We start from the raw sequence: 26,386 nt of genomic DNA on the forward strand, positions 1-26,386 counted from the left end.
TGCTCGACATGCCTTACGACTGCCAACTTCTGTTTGGAGCACACATTGATGAGGCGCTTCAAGGTATTAAAAAAGATACCGATACAGCGAAGGCACTGGGTACCCTCCAGTTTAAAAATCCTCCCTTTCGGGGCTCAAGAGGGAGAGGTCAATCTTCAAGATGTGATTTTCAAGGTTACCGGACCTCATACAGCTCAAATCAGCAGTACAAACCCCAATATCAGCAAAGACAACAGTCGTCTTACACAAAGTCTTTCTTTCATGGTAGAGGAGGAAAGGAAACGGCCAGAAGACAATGATTTCTCTCTGCCACAGGTCTCTACTTCTCCACCATGCAAAGTTGGAGGGAGAATTTCAGCTTTCCTACAAAATTGGAGAAAGATTACTAAGGATCGATGGGTCCTCCAACTAGTTTGCTTCGGACACTCTGGAGTTCATAGAAATTCCGCCTCAAACTCCTCCTCGCCCAGTGCTCCACAAGAATTTACATCTGCTGCAATTGGAACTCACTAATGCTCCAGAAAGGTGCTATAGAAAAAGTCCCTCGCGGTCAGAGGCAAGGGGTTCTACTCCCGATTTTTCTTCTTTCGGAAGAAAGAGAAAATGGAGACCTATATTGGACCTAAGAGACCTAAACATGGATCTCAAAAAAGTCATTCCGTTTGGTGTCCCTTCAGGAGGTGCTACAACTCCTCAATGCGAACGACTTCATGGTGTCTCTAGACCTTCAAGACGCTTATTTTCACATGCCTATCCACAGGAATCGCAAGCAATACCTCCGGTTCGCTGTGGCTGGCAAACACTACCAGTTTCGGGTGTTGCCTTTCGGCCTGAAGTCTGCACCACGCATTTTTACAAAATGCCTGTCTCCAGTAGCAGCGTACCTCGAGGCAACATCACCAAGTCTTCCCATACTTGGACGACTGGCTCGTCAAGGCACCTTCTTTTGCAGGCGTGATCAAGTCCTCCAACGCCCGTCTTCAACTTTTCAACGACTTGGGCCTTACTCTCAATCGAGAAACCGGTCCTTCAGCCTTCCCAGCGTCTCACTTTCCTAGGTGCTGTCCTCGATACGGCTCAGAAGAAAGCATTCCCTTCGCAGGAGCGTCAATCCAAGCTGGCCTCCTTGGCGGCCCGTTTACAAACCAATAGGACCCTCACGGTGGGCCTTTACAAGTCCCTGCTAGGGATGATGACGTCTTGCATCCTGTTAGTTCCACACTGCCGTCTTCATATGCGCCCTCATCAAGAAGCGCTATCCACTCAATGGATCCAGTGTACAGGATCATTCGACGATGTAATCCGAATGACTCCTCCCATGGTGAAAGCTCTAAAGTGGTGGATTCGCCCACAGAACCTTATGCGGGGTATGCCTTTCCTGCTTCCAGTTTTGCCGCATGTTATAACAGATGCGTCCCTGGAAGGTTGGGGTGCGTTCCTCCAAGAACTCAGAATCAACGGACAGTGGTCCCCTGCCGAACGACAACTGCACATAAACCTTCTCGAGTTAAGAGCAGTTTACCTGGCGCTTCGAGCATTCCTGCCTCGTATCAAAAATTCCCCAGTGCTTGTGAGAAGACAACGCCACCACAATGCACTATATAAACAAACAAGGGGGCACTCGTTCTAACGTTGTCTCACGAATCTCAGAAAATCTGGAACTTGCTACTTCAGAACATTTCCCTTCGGGCAGAATACGTCCCTGGAACGGACAATGTTCTTGCAAACTCACTTAGCAGACAGTGCTCTGTGTGCCACGAGTGGGAGCTGGACCACCAACTTCTCAGTCGCATCTTCTTCCGATGGGGCAGGCCTCACCTGGATCTGTTCGTAACCTGACAACGCCAAATGCCAACATTACGCAAGCTGTCGTCCCCAGAAGGGGTCTCTAGGGAATGCATTTTCGATCGCATGGTTCAACGTCTTTGTGTACGCATTTCCTCCATTTCCCCTGATTCCCAGGGTTCTCCGGAAGCTGAAGGCGAAACATTGTACTCTGATCTTGATAGCTCCAGCTTGGCCACGCCAGCACTGGTTTACGGAGCTTCATCTCCCATCGCTGGAACCGCCGATCCCATTGAAACCGTGCCCCAATCTCCTCACAATGAACCACGGACAAGTCCAACATCCGGATCCAGCATCTCTCAAATTATCGGCTTGGCTCTGGAGTTCAGACATTTCCAGAACTTGGACATCCCACAAGATTGCAGAGCTGTTCTAGCCAGGGCTCGGGCTGACTGTACCAACAAAACGTATTCCCTGAAATGGAAACGGTTCTGCATTTGGTGTAAATCAAAGAATACATCCTTTTTCTTAGTCACCTGCACAGATTTTGCCTTACCTTCATTTGGCAAACTCTGGTCTTGCTCATTCTTCAATAAAAGTTCACCTGGCTGCCATATCTCAGTTCAGACGTTCCTCAACTGGTTCTTCCCTCTGGTCCAGTAGACTCGTAGGCTTGTTCAGGACATTCCCTCCGGTGAAGTCTTTACCGCCTACCTGGCAGCTAAACATTGTGCTTGCTCAATGAATGAAACATCCCTTTGAGCCAATCCACAAAGCCGATATCAAATCTTTCCTGGAAAACAGCTTTTACTGGCGCTTACCTCCGCGAGATGAGAATGCGAACTCCAAGCCTTCTCAATTCAAAACACTTTCCTCTAATTCAGGCTGGACAGAGTAATTCTAAAGACTAATCCTAAATTCATTCCATAGGTCCCATCTGACTTTCACCTTAATGAGCCTATAGTCCTGCGGTCTTTCTTCCTGAATCCACTTTCCGCAGCAGAGAGGTATCTCCACTCTCTTGATCTCAAACGCTGTCTTAAGTTCTACATCCACAGAACAGACATTTCGGAAGTCTAACCAACTCTTCGTTGCCTTTAGCAGACCTAGGAAAGGTCTTCCAACGTGAAATGCTCTGCTTAGTCAATGGATCTCTGCAGCTATTGCTTTGTCAGCAAGCAGGACATCCTCTGCATTCCAAGGTTTGTGCTCATTCCACTAGAGCAGTCTCAACCTCCATGGCGCTCTTTGAGTAGTGCCCATCATTGACATCTGCAGAGCGGCGACATGGAAGACGCCGCATACGTTCACCAGGCACTACTGCTTGGATACTGAACTAATGAAAGCTGCAGCAGTGGGACAAGCTGTGCTCCGTCATTTATTTCACTAGAGGTGAGCCTTCTCTTGCATACCACCTTCCTACTGTCTACATGCACATTTCTTTTATATTGCATTTTGGTACCTTTTGCATTTCCAATTGATATGTTATTATCTAGTGAGATTTCACGCTGTAACATTCGAAATGTGCTTGTTGTTGCTCGCTACTCTGATTCAGGCATGTGAATCTATGAAAGATACCCCTAATACTGGATAAGAAACGCATTACTTACCTGTAACTGCTGTTATCCAGTATTGGTATCTTTCATAGATTCACATGCAACCCACCCACCTCCCCTGGAAGGGCTCACCTTAGTTTCTTTCAGTAATATACTACTTAGCACTGTGCTTATGAACATCCAAGGGACAAGAGCTCCGTCCAGGAAGGTTCTAGAGAGTGGTGATAGCTGATTGGCTCTTGGCCAAAGTTTGGTCCTTTTCACAAAAGGACATGGATATGTTACTAATGAGAGGCCTCTGGCCCATTACTATATATTTATGTACTGGGGACTCCCACCCCTACGACTGGTAATGATTCAGGCATGTGAATCTATGAAAGATACCAATACTGGATAACTGCAGTTACAGGTAAGTAACGCATTTCTTCCACTAGGTGGAACTGCCTCAATAGCAGGCCTCAATCTGTTCAGTGCAGGGCTGTGACTTTCCTGGGGCTCTTTGTAAGGGGCTAAGTTGCAGCCATGTCTCCCATCAGGGTTCGGGACAGACCAGAGAGGGAAATATGCACGCACCTGAAATATGTAAAGATGTACGGCATTGAGCAGGATGAAGAGGGGAAGGATGCGGAGCAATATTAGATTAGGTCTGTCTTGGCTGGTGTGGTAAATGACCTAAAGATAACCTGGAGACTTCTGTGCATAGCAATAGGTTTATTGCGCAGTTTAACAGCAAGACATCTTCATAAGGAGCTGGCCAGGCACAAACTGACTCAACCTAGAATCCCAGGAGGAGTTCAGAGCCACATACATTCTGGAACACAATGAGGTAAGGTGGTAATGAAAATAAAAGTAGGATAATGTACAACACATCTTCTCTCGTTGAAAACAAAAGAAATAAATGCCATGAGGAAAGAAATTATCTACTAAACAAACAGAAGAATGTTAGGGAAAAGATCAACAAGGAACAAGAATAAAACATGGAAAAAACCTTGGTTCGTTAGATGTCTGTTCAATCACAACAGTAATCATTTAGATATAACGGTGGTCTACGAGATCTTGGACACTTTGAAGGTGGCTGACGTAAGTCATGAATAGGTGAAGAAACAGACTGGTTTGATGCTCCACTACTGGATGGAACATCAGGAGCATCACCTCCACTACTGGATGGAACATCAGGAGCATCACCACCACCATCCCTCCTACACAACCCTTCCACATTATTGGAGGAAGATGGAACAAGAGAAGGGATGAACATGTAACCAGAAGAACCACTATTACAATCATGTTGAACCTGAGGAGAATCAATATCAGATATCTGAGAACCAGTACCAGAACAAGCTTTCTGATATAGAGCAACCCTTCTCAAACCCCATTTCTCCCCATTGGAAAGTACCACATAGTAAGGGTAAACCTTCTTCACCAAAAAAGGACCTCTGAATTTAGACAAACCTCCAGAAATCCTACCGGATTTCACTTTAACGAGGTCACCTTTAGATATTTTGTTAGAAACTGGTTCCACCATCTTATTACTAGAGGACATCTGTACCGCTGAAGGAAGGGACACAGACTCAATAGCACTCCTTGTCACATCTGATTTAGATACTAAATCTTTAAGCCAAGAGGGAGATAATTTCGTGCTGGGGCTCCTACCTCTCATAATCTCAAAAGGAGACTTGTTCTGAGAACCATGCAAAGTCGTGCAATAAGCATAAACCATTTCACGAACCATACCTGAAGCTGAGGAACCCCTAGAAACAGCCATCTGGATGGTTCCTTTGACTAACCTGTTTAAACGCTCACAAAGGCCATTCCCTTGGGGATTGTAGAGTGACGTTCTGTGATGGGAAATACCAGAACACGCTAGGAATGAACGCATGTCATGAGAAACTAACTGTGTTCCGTTGTCAGTAATGATGACATTAGGAAAACCCTCCATGAAAAACAAAGACCTCAAATATCTTATGGTTGTATCAGTAGTGATGTCCTTCAAAAATTCAACTGACAACCACTTTGAAAAACAATCCACTACAACAATAGCAAACCTCTGAGACACAGGTAGCTCATTCATTGGACCTATAAAGTCAAGACATATGGTATGCCACGGTACTTCAGGAAACTTTAACTCCCCTATCTGAGAACCTGCAGAAATTTTCAATATTTTCTCTCCCATCTTACAGGTAGGACAATCCTCAACCCAGGAAGAGGTGGATGAGTCCATACCGGGCCACCAAAAATTCAACTTGAGCCTTTGTTGTGTTAATGTTTGTCCCAAATGCCCTTCATGTGCTATGGCAATAAGTTTAGATCTCAAATCAGCAGGAGGAACAAATTTGTCTCCACGCATTATGACATTATCTTCACATACAGACAATTCATCAATGATCTTTAGGAAAGGACGTACAGAAACATGGACACAACTTTCTCTCCGTGTACCCAACTTGATCAATTGAATGACTTCCTGCAAAACACAATCTTTAGACATAGCCTCCAACCAATCCATATGCGAAAAAGAACTAGTACCAAGGGAAACAACATCATTAATCCAAGCAATGCTTTCATCAGTACCTTCAAGACTGAACGTCTCACCAGATTGAGGTTTAGTCGGTATAGCCAACCTGGATAAACAATCAGCCTGAAAGTTTCTCCAACCCTGTATGTGGGAAATATCAAAGTGATACTCCTGGAGCTTGGAAGCTAACCTCGCCAACCTTGGGGAACTACAGGCTGCACCACCAGGGGAAAGTATCCTCATAAGCGGCTTATGGTCAGTCTTGAGATTGAATCGTGTACCCCACAAATAAGTGCGGAAATGATGTGCGCCCCATGCGGCAGCTAAAGCCTCTTTCTCGATGACCGAGTAATTCTGTTCACATCGAGAGAGTGCGGGAAGCAAATGCAATGGGCCTCTCGCCATCCTTATGTGACTGCATCAAAACAGCACCAACTCCACAAGCACTCGCATCAACTAACAACGTAGACATTTTTTTTGTATCAAAAGGTGCTAAGACCTTTGCAGTGCAAATGGCGTCCTTGATGTTGTTAAAGCACACCTCCAGTTCATGTCCCCATACAAATTTGCATCCTTTCTTAAGTAAGGCTCTCAAGGGCAGTGTCTTCTCTGAAAATTTCTCTACAAATTTAGAATAGTACTCTATCAATCCCATGAAAGAACGTAATTGGTCCTTGTCAGTAGGACAAGGAGCAGAACGTATAGCCTCCATGAGATCTTTCTTTGGTTTTACTCCACTAGCGGATATCTCATGACCCAGATATTCAATGTCCTCAACTAGAAAAGAACATTTCTCTTTCCGCAAGGTAAGACCAGTGTCCCAGATCCTATGTAGGACATTCCTCAGGACATGATTGTGTTCAGCAACAGATTCGCCAAAAACCAGGATGTCGTCCTGGAAGAACACCACATTTTTTAACCCCTTGAAAATTTCAATGACTAACCTTTGGAATACACTCGCCGCCGATACCAAACCAAAGGGAAGGCGAGTGAATTGAAAGATGCCCTCTGGAGTGATAAAGGCGGTAAGATGTTTCGAGGACTCATGAAGCTTGACCTGGTGATAGGCACTCTTCAGGTCCAATTTTGAGAAGTATTTTGCTCCCTGAAGAGTGGACACCATCTCTGAGATGTTTGGTAAGGGAAAGGTGTCTGCTACAATACACTTATTTAAGGCCCTGAGGTCCACACAGAACCTAAGTTTACCATCAGCTTTCTTAGAAATAACCACAGGAGAAACCCAGGCTGATGCTTCGGTTGGTTCTATGACTCCAGACTGAAGCATCTCTTCAATCAGTGCACTCACATCCTCACGGATAGAGATGGGAATCCTTCTGACCCGGTGCTGCACAGGTAAGCTGTTCTTCTTCAGCTTGATGAAGTGAGAATAACCTCTCAATTCACCAAGTTCAGCTTTGAACACCGAACTAAACTCATCAAGAATGAATTCTATAGAGTCATCATCCACTACCATGATCTGATTCTTGGCTCTTGGATTGATGACCATGTACAAATCATATTGATGAATCCAACCTAGGATGGGAGGACCATCAATGGAGACGTACACTTTGCCCCAAGTTGATCTCTTTTCAAAGCAGATGTCGGATTCAAAGAAACCAAGAATTTTTATCTTCTGGCCATTGAAACCCTTAGGTGAAATGTCACTCTCGTTCAAATTCATTCCTTTCCAGAAAGTGTCAAAAATAACTCTGGGAATGATGGTATGACGCGACCCTGTATCCACCATCAATGACACTTCATGAGAGTCAATTTTGAAGATAGCCTTCGGTCTGTTCTGTCTAGGATCCTCACCAACGACATCTATTTCATTGACTACTAAAAGTCTCTCAGCTTCTCCTTCAAAAAGGTAATCCTCAACAGTAGCAACTCTTTGCTTAGGTTTAGCCTTGCACATCTTTGAGAAGTGCCCCATTCTGCCACACTTGAGACATTCCTTGTTTGCAGCAAAACAAAATTTAGTTTCCGAAGAATGACTACTACTTCCACATCTGTTGCACAATTTGTTACTAGTGAAACCTTTCTTTTGTGGAAATTTCGGCTTATACTTTACCACTGCAATGTTGTCACCACCACAATGTTCACATTCAGTCAGGCTTTTCTTATCAGAAACTACTGATACTTCTTGTTGAGGGTTCACTTTGTGAGAATCCAGAGCCTTCATACATTTGCTAGATTCCTCAATGACCTTTGCTAGATCAATGGCATCCTTGAGCGAAGGATTCTTTGCTGCCCATAACCTCTCCTGAATTTTCTTATTTGAACATTGTACAATAAGCTGATCTCTAATCAGCTCGTCAGTCATGACACCGAATTTACATTTGATGGACAACTCTCTGAGTCGAGCCACAAAATCATCTATAGATTCAGACTCCTTTTGACGTTGAGTGTAAAATTTATAACGGTTCATAACTAGATTCTCCTCTTTCGAGAATCTCACCTCCAACCTTGTCACAGCTTCCTTGAACTCATCGTCCATTTCTTGCCCATTAGCTCTTAAGGCTATAGGTAAAAATCTGAAGACTCTCTGCCCCTCTTTGCCAAGTGTGCTTAAAAGGATAGCTTTTTTCCTTTTTGCTGAGAATTCTTGACCATCTAGCGCTTCGAGGTAGTTGTCAAACATTATATACCAATCTTCCCATGGTATTTCTGGTGTGCCAGGTTCAGCTAAAAATTGTGGTGGTAAAGTAACCAGGATTTGTTGTCATGTTATAAATTTGAATTAATTTAGCTAAAATAACCAGTTGAAAAGTCAATATGGAAGGGCTCACAATGTTTTTTTTTTTTTTTTTTTTTTTTTTATAGCTAATATGTAAAATTCCGTTTTTTGACATACTTTCAATTAGATTCAGCGCACAGTAAGATTTTAATCTGAACAGTCCTTAGAGAATTTCTTTGCTTATTGATCGTTAGACTTCTGCTCGAAGACGCTCGCAGAAATTCTTCAAACACCGTAATTACGATGTAAATACTCTATAAAATGGCCGCCACTTCAGTTCGAGGCTTGGAACGCATCAGCATGAGTCGTGGAACGCATAGATGCTTTGCGTTAAGCTGATTGCACATGCGTGGATGCTAGAGTTGCGCTTCACTAACGCGGTGACATCATACACAGCGCGCCTAGCAACAGTACCGGTTGCCGATGTGCTCGCGCTCAAAACGCTGTACTCACGATTATGCCAAAATTGTCCTAAATTCTGCTGGCGTAGAGTAGACAGAGGCTGCACACGTCTGGTTCTTGACTTTTTTAGAAGATCACTCGTCCGCTGTTAAATTGGAACAAAAACGACCCAAATCTTCTTGGAACGTCGAAGATGACAACAGGTATCCCTGACCAGCATCAAATCGTCGCCAAAATTGTGGTAAATGACCTAAAGATAACCTGAAGACTTCTGTGCATAGCAATAGGTTTATTGCGCGGTTTAACAGCAAGACATCTTCATAAGGAGCTGGCCAGGCACAAACTGACTCAACCTAGAATCCCAGGAGGAGTTCAGAGCTACATACATTCTGGAACACAATGAGGTAAGGTGGTAATAAAAATAAAAGTAGGATAATGTACAACAGCTGGCTAGCCACGCCCCCTCGCCCAGCATACTCTTCTAACGAAGTCTTCAGGATTAGACTGCACGAGAGCCTGGAAGGAGTTTTTTCTGTCCTTCGTTGGGCCTTCTCCCTGCTGGGTTGTGCTTTACATGATCATGCACTATCATGTCTTGAATGGCAGTCTCAAAGCTGTATTGCTCAAAGTGCAATCATAGGAGGCCTTCCACCTTTGTTAACCTTATATTGAGCCTGGAATCATGTAACCCAGTATGAGTACATGCTCATGTGTTTTTAACCAGCCCAGTCTCCCTACTCTTTAAAATCCGTATCAGACTGCAGCTGGGAGTTAAAGATGGTAGCTCTGTGCCTTGCATGGTGTTAGATTGGTTCAACTTTGTAGCCTTGAACAGTAACTTGGTCTGACAACGTTACTGTCAAACTACTTTATGGTACTCATTGTCTGGGCTTGATGCTTGTTGGATCGGATATGAATTTCAACAATTTGTCTTGTTACTTGGTGTAGACTGTACAGTAACCCTGCCAAATCTGTACAGAAATAGCCCTCTGCACAAATGGTGCTGGTGCCAGGAAATATCTGCAGTTTGGCTCCTCCCCTGGATCCCACTTGTTTGAAGTCATGGCAGCAATACATGGAAAATATGCTGTATGTGCTTGATCTGGAACTGTACTTTTTCCTGCAAGTCACCTGTTCTGTGATTGAAGTGGGTAGTGAGAGTGGATTCCTTGGGTAAAATTCACAATTTTTAGTGTTAATATCTCGTGCTAACTGCTGTGTATATTAAATGCAAACGTGATGTAATAGACGGAATAAGTAGTACTGGTTCCCTGTTGCATAAATGTTCAGTTTGGTAATGCAGTAAGGAAGCATCCTTGATTCTGAAACCCCACTGTTCTTCGTTTTACTAATGGGATGCAAAGGTGGGGCAGATGAGTGGCTGGGGCATGTGTTCGGATTATCTTCCAGCATGGTTTGGATGCTTCAGTATAGTTTTACATTTAACAAGCCTAGGAAATCTTACCGAATAAGGTGGCCTTTTTTTTATAACTTCTAGATCCGTTTTGTAGCTATTCTGCAGTGGGTTAAATTTCGTCAGGAATTGTTTGATTTCCTTTAACTCATGTTTCTCCTACAGAAAGAAGATCTTGCACGAAGCAAGGATTGCTGGAGCACTACTGATAGTCCTGCACTCTCCACATGCAGTAATGCAGATATCTTCCGTAGAATAAATGCTATGCTGGACAACTCTCTGGACTTCACTGGGGTCTGCACAACACCAGCCACTAAAGGAAGGTGTGACCATTTCCAAGGTTAGTGTTCATCAGTGTGCATTTGAGTGGAATACTGTGACTGCATTTCACGTGGTTTAGTTTGAACTAGGTTGACTGCAGTTCCACTTTGTCACATGACTTGAGTCCAAAGTACAACCGCTGAAGTAAAAATTTGCCATGCATTAGACTTAATGTCACTGCCTTGTAGATGAGTATATGGAATATCAGTTTGTGTGGTGTAGTGAACCACCATGGTATTTAAATTTTGTGGTTTGAGCATTGGCACGTCACTGTATTTATTCCCTTCTAGCTACACGTGAGGCTGCTGAACGTTGAGCAGTCACTTGTTTGAAGGGTGTATTCTCACCCTATAAACCATGGCACCTATTTGCTACATTATACGTCCTCCCCACCTAAGTGTTCCTGTTAATCAGTAGGATTTAGGGATCCGCTTTGGCCTTTACCCCCTTTATAGATTTGGAAATGGACCACTTTCGTTTTTGGGCGGACCACATGGTGTCCCTTCAAACAGAGTAGGTTTTAGTCACTTCCCTTGAACCGTTGGCTTGCTTGTGTTGTATTTCTTGGATTGGCTTTCCATCGGGACAACGTTTTGGGGACGTCCCATTGCCTTGTGATATACCAAGGTTTGGTGAGTGGCCTAAGAACTTCTATTTAAACTACGGATACACCATTCAGCTTCTGACCCACTGTGTTTGTATTTACTTTGCTGACACCTTTTAATTGATATAGGATATTTTTTGACTAGAAGTTGACCACTTGCAATGTGAACTTCGTTATCTTTTTCCTAGTAATTCTTAGGTTTAATGTGCGGTCATCCAAGAAAGGGAGCTGGAACAATGAATGCGTAGAGTTTATTCCACAAGGAATATGACCTACAGGACAGTAAGGATAAAGTGGACACTCTCACTAGCTGCCCAGAACTGAATGTCAGGAACTGGCATGTAACCTTCCAAACTTCAGAATCCGATTTTAAATAGAAAATCCTGGCCTAAGTCTCCCGATAAACTAAAAGATTTTCTTCCTTTCAGTAAAGATTTTACCATCAATGGCTACCAGATAATTCTCAAAGCTGCAATGTCATAGCTGCCAATCAATGAGAGGATTTCCTGGATTCTGTAGAAACAGGCATGACCGAATAAAGAGCTGCGTGCCATGATTAAACCAAACGAAATAGAAAAATAAGTGTCTAAATATAAAGACCGGAACAGCTTTTGTATTTCATGTGGAAACTTTTTTACTCCAATCCAGTATTATCGCAGATGGCAATTAAGCAGGTAAACATGTCAAGTGTTCAATAATTCCACACGATTGAGAAGGAAGATTGATAACTGCGCAAACAAACATGTAGTGATGCAGGCTGGTGCTGAAAGTCAAGAAGCTGGAATCCACAATGCGGAGTGGCACAGGTGTGCTGTGGTCGGGAGGCAGAAATGTCTCACTGAAGAGATAGCATAGAGCTGATTCAAAGATTGCAGGTAAGCTGGCATAGTGAATGGTTGACTGCAGGTTTAAGAATGGTATGCTCATCAAGTAATTAGATGCCTCACCAATATGCTCAAAGCGAAGAAATGGTTGTCAGTACAAAATACTGTAGCATGTAGACCCATTTGAAATTGCAGTGATAAACTGTACCCGTTTTAGTGTAGAAAATCATTATTTAGTGGGCCAATAACCAACAGATTTCCTGTGGCTGGCACCACCTGCCTCCATCACAGGCCAGACTCCAATTCGACAACCTGGAGCCACATTCGTGCCATGCACTACTTCACAACTGCTTTTTTTTTATGTACTACTGTTGATCAGCTCCACTTTTGAAATTTACTGCCACCATGCTGAGTTTAAGCTAGGTTGCACTTGGAGGAAGCCGATGTTGGTTACATATTTACATACCTGGATAATGTCTCTTTAGTGCCTCACCACCAAACATGCCTCAGTCCGTGACAAGGCAGTCTATCAGCGGAAGCAAAGCTTTAGATTACTGAAGAGGATCGAACCAGGTTTTAACCTTCATCCTGGACAGATGGTCGACAGTTCAAATGCAAATATAGGACCTCAAATGGAGGTTAAACACCTTCCCCACTGTCTTCAAGACAAAGTTTCATAGTTTGCAATCATATGGCCCCAATCCCACCTTCAGAAATGATGCACCAAGAGTTTCCCAGGCAATCATGGAACCTGTAGCATATTGAGGCCTTTAAAGAGGCCATGCTGTGAAAAAAAAGATACAAGGGTACGTGGACGAGTGAGACTTGTTTCGTTGTCCCCGTCACAAATGTCGATTTATCCTGCACCCACTGCTGCTAGTCAGGGCAACCTGCCCCAATGGTGTGCTCCAGACGTGGAAGCTATGGAGCACCGGATGAATGTGAAGAGGGTGTTAGTGGCATGACTATGGTGGCTGCTCAATACCAGGCGAACTATGAGCCCCAAGATGAGATGCCCGCCTCAACCTGCAGGAATCCAGTAGTCAGAGGCGAAGTCCTTGCTCTCTTGACTCTGCTGATCTTGTCTGCTTTAGAGATTGCAACAGTCCCACCAGGAACTCTAGCATATCCATAAACACTAAAGCATTTCTGATTTGCCTGTTAAAGGTCGCCCGGACACAACTGGCAGGTATTGATCTTGATAGAGCGGAGAATGCTGCTCTTTAAGTCACTCCTTTTAAGTTGGTGGAGTTGCAGATTGACTCCTTCTAGTCAATAGATTGCATGCACAGCAATAGGCCACTGGAGTTCAGGCTGTATTACAGGCAGATGAGAAATGGGACCTTCCTGAAGACAGCCCAGGCATCTCTCCAGGGTGCCCATACCACAAAACTGATTGCCCAATTTGGGTTGAAGAGGCTATCCATCTTTGCCAGGCAGAAGCTACTTAAATTGCTGGCTCCTGATTGCTTCCCTACAAACTTCTATAAAACCCTCTGCACAACCATTGTCCCTTAACACAACTGTTCCATGTCATTAGCAGCCCATCCTCAATTCCACCCTCTGTTAGAGGCTGCCATTGTTGTCCTCCCCAAACCAGGCAAGGATAAGAGCTTAATATAGACTAGTTTTCCTTTTAAATGTGTATTTTAAGCTCTTCACAGGGATCCTGCCGGCTCGCTTACCTGGCCTATTGCACTGGATAAGGCAGGATTTGTCCCTCATTGCCAATGTAGCAATAATATGAATATAATCCTACACCTAATTGACAGCCCAATGTACAAACTGGGATTTAATACTCCTGGCAATAGACTATGAAAAGGCGTTTGATCGAGTCCATTGGCCGTACCTAGAGGCCATGCTTAAACACTTCTGACTCAGTAAGCGCTTTTGTTTATGAATACTCATCAACTATAGTTCAATAGTTAAGGTGAATGGGCACATTTCAGCTTCATGGGCACATTTCAGCTTCATTCTCTATGTAGAGGTTCACGCCAGGGGTGCCCCTTTCATTCCTCCTAATTGTGCTTGATATGGAGCCTTTTGGCCAGCGAGTCAGCAATACCCCGGGAATTAAGGGATCCCCTTTGACTGAATAGTTCACACCATCCGTATGTATGTGGATGATGTCTTGATGGTTCTATAAGAGCCCTCCACCTCACTCCTGGCCTTCAAACTAGAGGCCTTCGGGTAGGCGGTGGGGTTCCAAGTAAGTGTGTACAAATCTCAAGATCTCAATCTTTACCTTCTGCCAGCGGCACAACTGACCCCCTCCCAGAATTACCCAGTACAATGGGTGATGACATCTATTCCATATTTGGGTATACAACTGGCCCCCACTACTAAGCCAACAACACCCTTCAACTAAAAGACCCTGCACCAACAGATTAAAACTGATCTAGCCAGGTGGAGACCTTATAGTGTCCTGGCTTGGCCTTGTGGCTGCCCTTAAATGTCAGTTCTGCCTAAGATCTTACTCCCCTTCCAGGCTTAACTAGTTACACTTCCTACTGGTGTCCAGGCTTTCAACTAAATTAAAAAGCGGTGGGTGGGATGCAGGCTGATCTTGTATACAGAAGGAATTGCATTTCAGACTTCCATGTGAAGGGTGCCAGGGTATCCCAGACCTATTTTGCTATCACCAAGCGGTGCAACTATGATTCTTCCTCATATGGTCTTGGTAGGAATCCGAAATCCTAGCTCTTTATGGACAGATCAGTGGCGCTGCAACACTAAATGGAAGATTCCCTTTTTTGCATAAGACTGCCTGACCTAGAAGCCTCTGTATATCCTCACTCAGACCTCTTCAGAGGTCTAGGATCATGTGAGCATGCTGAGGGTTGACCATGTTTCCTTCTCCATTAACACCAATAGTTTGAGTTCCATGGAATTTTGCCCTGGGGTGAAATCCGTGTTGCCAACAGTGGCCACGTGTTTGGTGTCATTCCGTAGGCCACTTGTTTGAGGAGGGTCCCCTTCCTTTTGAACAACTCTAGTCTGACCATGCAGTGCCGGAGACTGAACAGTTATACTTAGACATTGGGCGAACTGCAGGATTTTTCAGCCAAAGGTAAACCATCCCCTCACCACTTATGAAAAGTGTTTGGTAAGCAAGACATCAGATAAAGGACTTATTTCCAATCTTTAGGGCCTTCTTCGCCCCTCCATCCCAGACGTCGCGTCGACAAGCCAGAGATGTTGGGAAGTGGAACTTAACCGCTCACTGTCCCAAAAAGAATGGGGAGAAGTGTACTACCACGCTACAGTTCACAACACCCACTAAGCACAGCCACAGCCACAGAAACAGCCACTAAGATCGCTTCATACTAGGAACTTACACCCGTCTGTCTACACCATTGTAATCCTGTGCATGTACCAGTGACGTAAACGTGGTTCCCCTGGCACTCCGTTGCATCTGCTTTGGAATTGTCTTAAACTTACCATCTATTTGACACCAGTATTAGACGATGTCTACACACTTCCCTAACCAGTTACCTCTGTTCTCTGATTACACAATTTTGGGGTTGCCCAGCACCTTTACCTTCTCACTCAAATCTTGCAGGGGGCAGCAAATGTGCTTGGCTCTGGGAGTAACCTTATGGAACAACTTAACACATCGGGGAATGGGACAGAGACCTACATGCCAAGGTTGGGTCTGCTGCCTCTGGTATATACTGGGATGGAGAGGCTGACGATCAGACCACAAGGCACTACTTATTCAGAGCTCTGGTGGCCTTTTATGGTCTTACACTCCTGAATTCCATGAGCTTACGTGCCCAAGATAACTTTCCATACCCAGACTCTCTGAACCGTATGCAGATCTTGTGATGTGATATGTGATAGCTCATTTGTACCGCGCCACTATCGCTCCAAGGAGCATCTAGGCGCCCATGAAAGACCAAGAGATGTGAGATGGTCTAGCTGCTTAGTTTTTTCCAATCCAATTATTACACTAATTCTCTAACAGTGGTATCCTGTAACTTAAAAATCCAGGTTTTTAATTCTTTACGGAATTCTGTTTATCTCTAGGGCCCTTAGATGGGGTGGGAGAGTATTCCATGCTTTCGAGCCCAACACTGACAATGACTTGCCCCCTCGCGTCCTAAGTCTAAAACCTGGGACAACCAACAGATTGGCATTTGAGGAGCGCAGAGTTCGTGTTGGATGGTACGTAGAGAACTTCTTCCGTAGATAAGTTGGCCCTAAGGAGTGGGCTGCTCTAAAGGTAATGATCAGTATCCTATTGGCTATGCCAATGCTTGTTTTTTATTCTTTTTAATACGAGAAGCACAATCTGACTTGGAAGAATGTCCTCCGTTTTAATTGGCTGTGTGAGGCAGCCGGGCCGTGCGGTATCTCGCATGGGTGGGCTAGACGATAAAAACGTACTGCAAACCAGTTTCCTTCTACCTTGGCGATGTATATTCGAGGCTTGCCGCTGCTTTAATATAGCTAGCCAGCCAGTGAGAACGGGCTGCTGCCTCGCTTCATTAACTAGCAGTGGCGATGGCGCTGTTGGAGCAAGGGCCGGCTCTGGAGCCAGTGGCAATTATACTTTCCTTTGGTCTGGAGTATGGATTTCGTATGAGCAGCCCACCGTCTGCTTCGTGTGTTTGATCAACTATCGTGAACGGCAAAACAACAAGTCCCAGAATACACCAAAAAGACCGTCACTTGCGTCTGCTATGACTGGACATGTTCGTGTAGCCGTCTTGCAGCATGCGCGTGCCCCTGGCGTGCACAGCCAGGCACGCAGCGAAGGAAGAAATGCTGGAGTTGTGCGTCTTTGGCTAGTCTTACAACTCTGGCTTGGACATGGCGCACCAGCGGCGCGCGGCGTGGCTCTGTGGCGTAAGAAGCAAGGGAGTCTGTAATATGGAATATTAGTCGGGCGGTGTCCGACGGCAAATGTGACTAGTTCGTTTCCCTGCTTTCTTGCACTCCGGTACTGTAGTCTTCATTTCTAAAGGCGACGATGTAATGAAAGGTATTGTGACGACCCCCCCAACACACCACCAGTATTCACAGAATTGAGCGTCGGATTTACTATGCTATGTTATTAACAAAACATATTGAAGTTAACACTGGATACGCAAAACGAAATCACCAGACGATATAAAAGCGGGAGGGATGATAGGAGGGAGTCGGGGAAGTAAGGCTGAGAGCAAGCAAGCTAGGGAGTACGGATGGATGGGAGGGGACGACGGAAGAAAGAAAAAGAAACGTGGGAACCGAGGGAATAATGTTTGGAATAGGAAGGAAGGCAAGAAAGGGGACGGATGACATTTAAAAACAAGCAAAAACAAATGGAAGCAAATGGTGGGGGCCTGAAGGAGGAGGGGGTGCGAGGGATGAGGGAACACGGCCTGGGGGAAGCTGGCTGGGGAGAGAATGCAGAGCGCACGCTGGGCGAAGCCCTTTGATGTGCTGTGAGCGGCCGGGAATGAATGATTAGGGGAGGAGAAGCGGGAAACTAAGTACGGCCAGCCATGAATAATTAGGGGAGGAGAAGCCCTGGCCGTGAATGCGCGTGCATGTTGCTCACGTGGTTCACATGAACTGCATGAAAACGCCATGAAAATGCCAGCAAAAAGCTGGTGGTTTCATGATGTTTTCGCCGCTTGAATTCTCGCTCCGCTCGATGCGCATGCGTGCATCGATAGGTCGCGAGACCTAAAAACTTCCTGAGTCCCTTTATGACCCCGAAACATGTCCCGGCTACTTTTGATGCATGTTGCTTAAAACAACAGGTCAGAATCGAAATTAACCCCAAGGTTGCGGGCCTAGTCGGTGGTATGAGGTGGTATTTCTGCTTCCTCTGGCCACCATACTCTGGGGAATCGTTTTTAGGGCCAATTGGCATGTTCTCGGTCTTGCCCGTGTTGCATTTAAGATGATTTCTCCGCATCCAATCAAATGTAGCCGTTAGGCAACATTTGAGCTTTTCCTCCCAGATCTGATTTGCTCTATCCAGGGTCAGGATCAGTTGAGTATCGTCTGCATATGTCACCACATCGATACCAAAAGACGATATTAACCTGATCAGGGGTGCGGTATAAACATTGAACAATGTCTGGCTCAGACTGGACCCTTGAGGCACTCCCCATCTTAATCAAGGAGGTACTAATTGGAGACCAGTTCAGACATGATGGACCACATTTCTCACTATTTTCAAGCGGTGTAGTTCCCAGGGGTAAGGGGAGAGTTGGGGATTGTTTTACAAACGCATATGAACTATAGATGAGCGACTTGGCTCATGGTCATGCAAGTGATACAACCAATAGATTTTAATCAAAATGTCTCTAGGGCTCTGGTGCAACTGGTGCCTCCAGGTGCCCAGCTTTGCGTTACCAGTCATACTCTGCCTGGTACCAAGCTGCACCTAGAAACTCCATACTGAAAGCCTTGTTGTTTCATGTGGTCCAGTGGTGCTCATTCTGTAATCTGTCCACCAGCTTATCCATAGCTGGCTTCAGATTGCTTTAGAGATTTCATAATGTGACACGGAGAATTCAGTCTCAGATTGAAGATTTCCCCTCCTACTCTTCTGGAGGTTTATCAGTATTTTTATTTTACAGTGCTGTCAAGGGCCCGAATAGATTCTCCTCAATACTCTCCCAATAGTGCTAATGATGAGCTAGATTCTGACCTTTCATACCTGCAGCTTTGACATTTCGTCAAACTATTAAATGTACCCATGGGGATCCCCCTACTGAAGAAATTGCCCGTTTCCTTTCATTGGAGAATGTGCTATATGTAAACGAGGCCACAAAATAAGTCCTCTCCTAGAGTTTACAGGGGTAGCTATAGGGGGTAACCACTCCAAAGGTCTGGGAAAAGGCACACCAAGCCATCTGGCAAGAGTGACTCCATAATCATTCCCCTGATCATCCTACCCCGTCAGGGGTTAACTAAAGCAGTTTATTCCTGCTTAGCAGTCCACTTCAGACAAGTGTGTTTTTAGACACTATTTAACATGGTTCTTGCCTGGAGCTCACCAGCAAGTCTCCAAATATTCCAGCTTGCACTCACAGGTTTTCTCTAGAATATCAACTGCTCAAACAGGAAATACACGCTCTATTAAAGAGCTATAGAGCCAGTGCCATACAACATCAAGGGTCAGGAGTTTACTTCCGGTGCTTTCTAATTCCCAAAAAGGATTGCTCTCTAAGGCCTATTTTAGGTCTAAGACCTTTAAACCTCTACATACTATCAGAACACATAAACCGAACACTTAAAGTGCTTCCACTCCTACAGCAAGGAGACTTCACATTGGCAGTGGATTTAACAGATGTATACTTTCACCTTCCTGTTCACCTAGCACATCACAAATGCGTCTGAATTGGTAATGATTGCCTGCCACGACGAACCAAAATCCTCTCAATATGAATCCCTACTGTAACTAGTGTTCACCAAATGCTTAGCAGTGGTGACAGCTCATCGACGATAAAATTCATTTCTTCCCATATCTAGATTGGTTTATTAAAGGCAATACAGTGCCAACAACACTCGGTACTACCATAAATCTTCAGCTGTGATTCAATTAATGCTCAAAAATCCCATGTTGAACAGTCCCAACTGCAACTAGGTCTTAAGAGCTAAGATCACACCAATAGATCAAGCATATCCAAATGCAGTCGGGATTTAGATTTCAAGCACTGCTTCCGCAGTTTTAAAGCAATCTGTATCGAACAGTCAAAAATTCATGCCACTTCAAGGGATGATTGCATTATGCATTGCTATAGTGCTCCATGCAAGACTAAACCTACGTCCTCTGCAGTAATGTTTAGCATGTCGGACTCTATCACAGGATAAATGACACTAGTGTTGGTAGATAGCCACACCCATCTCTCTATGCAGTGGTAGACTCACCACTTGTCAAAGGGGCAGCCATTTGTCGATCCTGTTGCACAGATCGTGCTGACAGAAGATGCGTCCCTCACAGGATGGGATGCTCACCTACCATCTAACAGTTCAGGGCTTCCAAACACCTGAATCTTCACAGCAACTACCTAGAACTTTATGCTGTTCCCCTAGCGCTGGAAGCAAAATACCTCCCCTTATAGTTAAGGTTGTCCTAGTTCGAACACTCAATGACTGCCATGCCTAAAAGGGGCCGGGGGGCACTCTCTACAGCCATCACCCCTCTCTTAGACCATTTGGCGTTGGTCAATACATCACAAAATCCACCTGCTAGCAGAGCATTCCAGGGATGAACAACTACTTTGCCGACCTCATAAGGATGCGGCAACACGCCCACGAGTGAGAACGCCACATCCTATTCCTCTGCCTATAATTTCACAAATGGGTGTTTCAACAAATAGACTGTCCATGCAAAAGCCAACACCTTACCTCCAGGTTCCCACACCCTCTATCCAAAGGTAATGCCTTATGGATGCATTGGTCAGGAAGATTTGCCTATGTTTTTCTGCCTCTCCAATTTCTGGTTCTGAAACTTGGGCAGATGTCCCTCATACTTCTAGTAGCTAGCTCGTCAACCATATTTCAGAACAATACTCTAACTTTCAGTAGTTAAACATGAGAAGCTTCACCTCACTGGCTAAATCAGACACCCAAACTCAAAGGAACTAAACCTAGCAATTTGTCTTCTGAAATCAGTTTGGATATCTAAACCTGCCACCAGAATGCTTGAACATTAAGAAAGCACTTAAACCTACCACAAGAGCTTTTTATGCAGCCAAGTTGGAAAGGATTTACTTATTGTAATCAAACAATGAATCCACTAAAGGCATCTATACAAAACCTTAATCTCTTGCGTTTACATGCTCCTGTCTTGCTTACACCTCCATATGTTTACACCTTGCAGCAGTGGCTGCCTACCTTCAAAACACTGTACTCATTTTTGTCGGAATACCAGTAATTAAGTCTTTCATGGAAAGCTTTGAAAGTGATTCCACCAAAGGTCCCATCTGCACCTATTATGGAACCTCTGTTACAACAAGACTTATCAGGGTCCACCTTTTGAACCTTTACATAATTGGCCCCTACAATTTTTCTTGGAAGCTCGCTTTAATTGCGATCACCTCATTAAGGCGTGTGGGGCAGTTCGAAGAACCGCCTTATCCCTGTGAAGCTGGAAGAAGGGTTCTTCCAAGGTTACTGTCTGTAGCTCACTCCGATTTCTTCCAAAGGTAGTATCTATTTTTCATAATTACCAATCTGTGGAGCTACCTGTTTTCTTTCCCTGTATTCTGGAGCAGAAAAGGCTTTTCATACATTGGATGTTAAGAGCATTAATGTATTCAATTGACAGAACAAAAGATTTTTGTAAAAACACATTTGTTGTATTTGCTCCACCTCACAAAGGGAAACCTATTTCATGATCTGCCATTTCTAGATGGATTGATTGTTAAATGTATTCACCCATGTTATATTAAAGCCTTCAGGACTTTATCCTCACCTCCTAGAGCACACTAGTAAAATAGGAACATCTATGACTTCATTTTGGATAATATTCCCATAGCTGATTGTAAAGCAGATACATGGTCTACCCCACATGCATTCACCAAACACTATTGTGTGGATGTTAGCACACCAACAAGCTAATGTAGACAAGGCAGTGCTATGAACAACTTTTCAAACAAACATCCACTGGTTAGCCAACGCTTTTTGTAGGGCATTGCTTTAGTCCTATGCAAAGCATGTGTAACTAAAGCCCACATGCTTACAGGGTAACAAGCCGTCCAATACATCTGTTTTTGGCATGTAGAACTGTAGATTCACATGCACTCTCCTTCCCAGATACCTATGGTTGTTGCAGTTCTCATTTACATTACACATGCATGCACATCTTTCCTTACTCCATTCTCACCCTCTTGTGGGAAAACAATCAAACAACGTAGTCCATGCACATGCATACTATTACCAAGCGAAGGACCTTGTGACTTAAAAGACTTCTGCAAAGAACTTGACAACATCTGCACACACAACTAGATTGCTTGAGTATGTTAATCTACAGCTCTGCATGCCAAGAAAATATGCTTATAGGGTAAGTAAACTAATCCTTTGACCATTTGGTCTGGCAGGACGGTTTGGTCCAAGTCCATTCACAAACCGACTAATGAGGGAGATACTGCTTTGGTATTGATTTTATAGGTGAAGAATCTGTGGGTGTAAGTGTTACCAGTGGTAACGTTCTTTCATGTGGAAACTCATATCTACAGATTCCTCACTGACCTCTTCCTGCCTGTTTCTGTGGAATGGGCTCTTCATCTAATAAAGTTCCCAAATTTGAGATTCATAATGGCACACATTGTGAATTTAAAACTGCTTCAGAAGGCGTCTAAAGAGAACCTGATAGTGCGCTTAGGTAGCACATAAATGCAGCTTCAGCTGCCACTTCCTGAGCAGATTTTGTCACAGCTGCATGCCTGGCCGCTGCAGCTATTCAAAAAGCGATGAATCTGCAGTTTAAATATCCTCCCAGAAAGTGTTACTGAAGAGAAGTAACTTTTTGATCTCTGCTTTGTTTGAGGTGGCATTTATTTTTTGGAGTGCCGTGCCTCCTTCAGTCTGATTATGAAAAACCACTACCCTCAGACATTGATCTACCCTCGTGGGCTCCAGCAACTTTCAGATTCTGAATCTGATCCCACTGCCATCATTTGGAGAGGACAACTGCAGGATGCCAGAGGGCTTGATATATCACTTGATTGTGGTGGTTTCTCTTACCTGGATCTACGACTGAAGCAAGTGTTTCCTTCATTGTGGTCAACGGATGTGCAGGGAGACTTAGTTTTGACCTCTAGAGATTAGTTGGAGATCCATCAACCTGAGGTTCAGCAGGTTTGGTAGGCTTCTTCTGAGGCTTTGTTGCCCTTTAATGAGGCCCTGACTGATTTTAATGGGCAACGCTGTGTTCATGCCCACCGGCAGGTTGCCATACTCCAGTTCAACACGAGACGACCCAGACTTATTGACTCCATTAATAATGGGGTTGCCTCTGTCCCTCAGAGCCCAATTGCTTTGTGTGAAAATGCTCATTGAATCGTACACCTACGTATGAGCACCAATGAATGATCAGTAAAATGTTGAACTTTTTTTGTTAACCTTGCAACATCTGTGCATTTAACCAGGACATTTTAACGAGGCTAGATCTTAGGAATAAAATGACGGCACCATAGGGTCCCTGGCTGTCATCTGTAGTCATGTAATTGACATCGCTTTGTTAACCTTGGAACATTTGTGCAGTCACCTGGATCTTTCCTTAATCCACACTGAAGTCTCACCCGTAAAGGAAATTTCTCAACACAACTTGTTTACCTTCTAATTGTTTAACCACCTGGCTTACTTCGGACAAATTTACGAGGCTGAATGCTGCATTTTAATTTTATTAATTCAGTTGCATATCTTACCCATGTTACACGCCACAGTATCTATACCTGTGCCAAATGCTCATGAGCATGCTTGGTAACCTTGCAACAGCTCTTCATTTACTGCAACCTTTTGTGGCCACATGTGGCATTTTGAATAATTGTTGCTGTGACTTTGCCACCTTAGTTGCATATTTGCGTATCACAGTATGCCAAACTCAGCTAAAATTACTCCAGTGTCAATGTGCTACCGTCTGTATTCACAAAATGGATGTCGCAGCATGCCCCAATTTCTTATTGCCTATGCCAACACATGACCAGAAGGATGGCCTCTGACTGTCACTTGGCTACCAACAAGTCTGAGCATGCGGGCATGCTTATGTGGTGGGCGCCTCATTCCAGAGTAGGAGACTGGTTCCCCAGCCGCATTTGCTCTCAGGTGCTGTGGGAAGATGTCTTGAGTCAGCCAGTCTAGGCGAGTCACTGCCACCCTTTTAAAAAACTTTCACCCAGCTGACTTAAAGTATCATTTTGAGCCTTCTAGAGGTCTTTGAGATGTCTTCAAGGATCTGGATGAAATACTGCACTAAGCAGACTCCATACCTAACATTTTTGGCAACTGAGAAATGGTGAGCTACAAATGCCTCCAGGGCGTATATATAGACTGCCCACACTTAAAAATTAGTGCTGATTTTAACTATGGAATTATACTGTTTCACAGTGAATCTCTTGGGCATCCCTTTGTAGGACATTCAACACAAATCTATGGTTAAGTTTTGATTCATCCTTGGGGCTCCTTCCTGACGTGGAGGAGCGTTACTTTCCCGAATTTTCAATCAAAGGCTATTCTACATCTAGGGGAGATACTCATGGCACCCTCCTGGGCTTTTTCCTTTTAACTTCACACTTAATTCTGATGTGAGCGTTTCTCTCCGTACAGGCTGTTCATGTTGATTTCTTCCTCTGGAGGACCCTCCTTGATGTCTAACCACTGGCACATACTGAAAGGGTTGGAACGTCAACAATAATACTGTTTAGGCTGGTTGACTGAAAGCATGGATAGAGAATGTAACTGTAATATAGGCTGCATCTTGAACCCTTCTCAAATGAGGGAATGGACATTTCTTAATTGAATCATTCCTTTGTCATGTTTAGGCCATTTTGCATTTCCTATTGTTGGACATATAGGTCCACATTGTCACCTTATATCAATCTCTTGTGCATACATTGTGTGCTACTCATTATGGCCAGGAAGCATCTCAATGCCTTTTTGACTGGCTTGGACACTACCAATAGCTTGGGCTGAGTAGTTGGTACCAGTGTGGTCTGGTTGCCACGCTTGGATGAGTATTTTTTTCTGGTGGTTCCCAGGCCTCTATTGTGGAGATGTCATTTGATAGATCTTTCCTGTTTGAGAAAGCAGCGTCTGCCCTGGAATGTGTGAAGTGAAGCTTTGCCACTTTGCATTACTTGGGAACTTTGGTTCCTTTCAGGCACTCATAAAATCCGTCCCTTTCAAAGATTTGAGGGTTGGTGTACAGACTACACCAGCCCCCCCCTGGCTGCCATAACCAGCACCCCAGGTTTGGGGACAAAGCAGAGCAAGTGATGGTCAGTAGGGACACCGATCTTTTTAGTTCTCCAGCGCTGCAGGCAGCAGCCTCCAAACCACTTAAGCTTGGTCTTCACTGCTCACAATTACCCTGTAGGAGGTCGGATCTAAATATGTTTGAAGCAAATGAGCTGTAGATTGTATACTTTAGCATAGATCGCCATCTGGTGTTGGGCTCGGCTATTTGCACCTTGTTTTTGTCGAAATCTTTGTAGTCGCAGGATAGGTGACTCCTCCTTATGGTGATCGTGCGCATGGGCTTCAACTAAATCTTCAGATCTTATATTTCACCCGCCATCGGATTCTGATGTAAACTGCTGCGCAACGGGTCGGTATCTTATTCGATTTCCCCTTCAAAGCGCAATCCTGCACCACTCAACGGTATTATTTTCGATTGCGCTCCCCTATGCTGATCCATAAATCTCAACCCCTTCGATTCTGTTCGTCGACGCGGTCATTGGGCCTATCCATCAGGCGCCACAGCAAATGGAAAGAACTCAATTAAAAAAAATGCCCTGTGGTGCCAAAATCCCGCACACTGATCTCCACGAGGTCTGTAACCTTTGCCTCTCTCCAGAACACTAGGACAAAGATTGCCCGGCATGCGCTTCATTTCAATCAAAGAGAAATATACGTGATCGCCGGGCTCGACATGTAATGTCTCAATGCACTACCTAGGTGCCGGAGTACATCTTCGATGCAGGCCCGATGCTCCAGAGAAACCAGATCCAGACAAGGAAGACATCAGTGTCTCCGAGGCCGACCTAATCAGACCGAAGATCAGACTATTTTCCAGGTCCGCAAACGGTAGTACCAACATCGACACCCCTACCTCGTCTCAAAAACCTAAGGCTCCAGTAACACCTTCGCCTTCCATCTCCGGTTGACACTCAGAACTTCTGAGCCACGCATCTGTACCAAACTACCATCCCCAATATCGAAACCCAAACACCAGCAGGAAAAACCCTCTAAGCTGACATCAGACCACAAATCTTCGTAACTGAAAATCTTCAGAGCCGAAAGTCCTGACTCCACAGCTTCTCCATAGCAAAAAGACACTAAAACCCCTTGGGAACCAAAATCATTGGTACCAACCAGTGGATCCTAAACAAAAAAATCTCCACGTTGACCCTAACCTTTGTACTCCTCAGACGACCCCAACATAGCCTTAAAGAAGAGGCATGGGAACTTCTCCAGCCAGACCCTTCTCTCTTCCAAATATCCCCACTACACCACTTTCTCCAGCACTCTCAAATGCCTCCATATTCACCTACACAAGATGATCACCT

The 26,386-nt window shown here is 44.5% G+C and overlaps 1 protein-coding gene across 6 annotated transcripts in view; it reads left to right on the top strand.

Moving 5' to 3' along the window:
- The window catches only part of CPEB1 (cytoplasmic polyadenylation element binding protein 1), a 640,111-nt gene that overhangs the window by 214,178 nt on the left and 399,547 nt on the right, over positions 1 to 26,386 (top strand). For all 6 annotated transcript variants that reach the window (XM_078684985.1, XM_078684979.1, XM_078684981.1 and 3 more), the window contains exon 2: positions 10,569 to 10,743. In XM_078684985.1, the coding sequence (XP_078541111.1) occupies positions 10,569 to 10,743 (175 nt within the window). The remainder of the gene's footprint in view (positions 1 to 10,568; positions 10,744 to 26,386) is intronic.

This window comes from Lissotriton helveticus, chromosome 3_2 (assembly GCF_964261635.1).
Source record: "Lissotriton helveticus chromosome 3_2, aLisHel1.1, whole genome shotgun sequence".
NCBI lineage: Eukaryota > Metazoa > Chordata > Amphibia > Caudata > Salamandridae > Lissotriton > Lissotriton helveticus.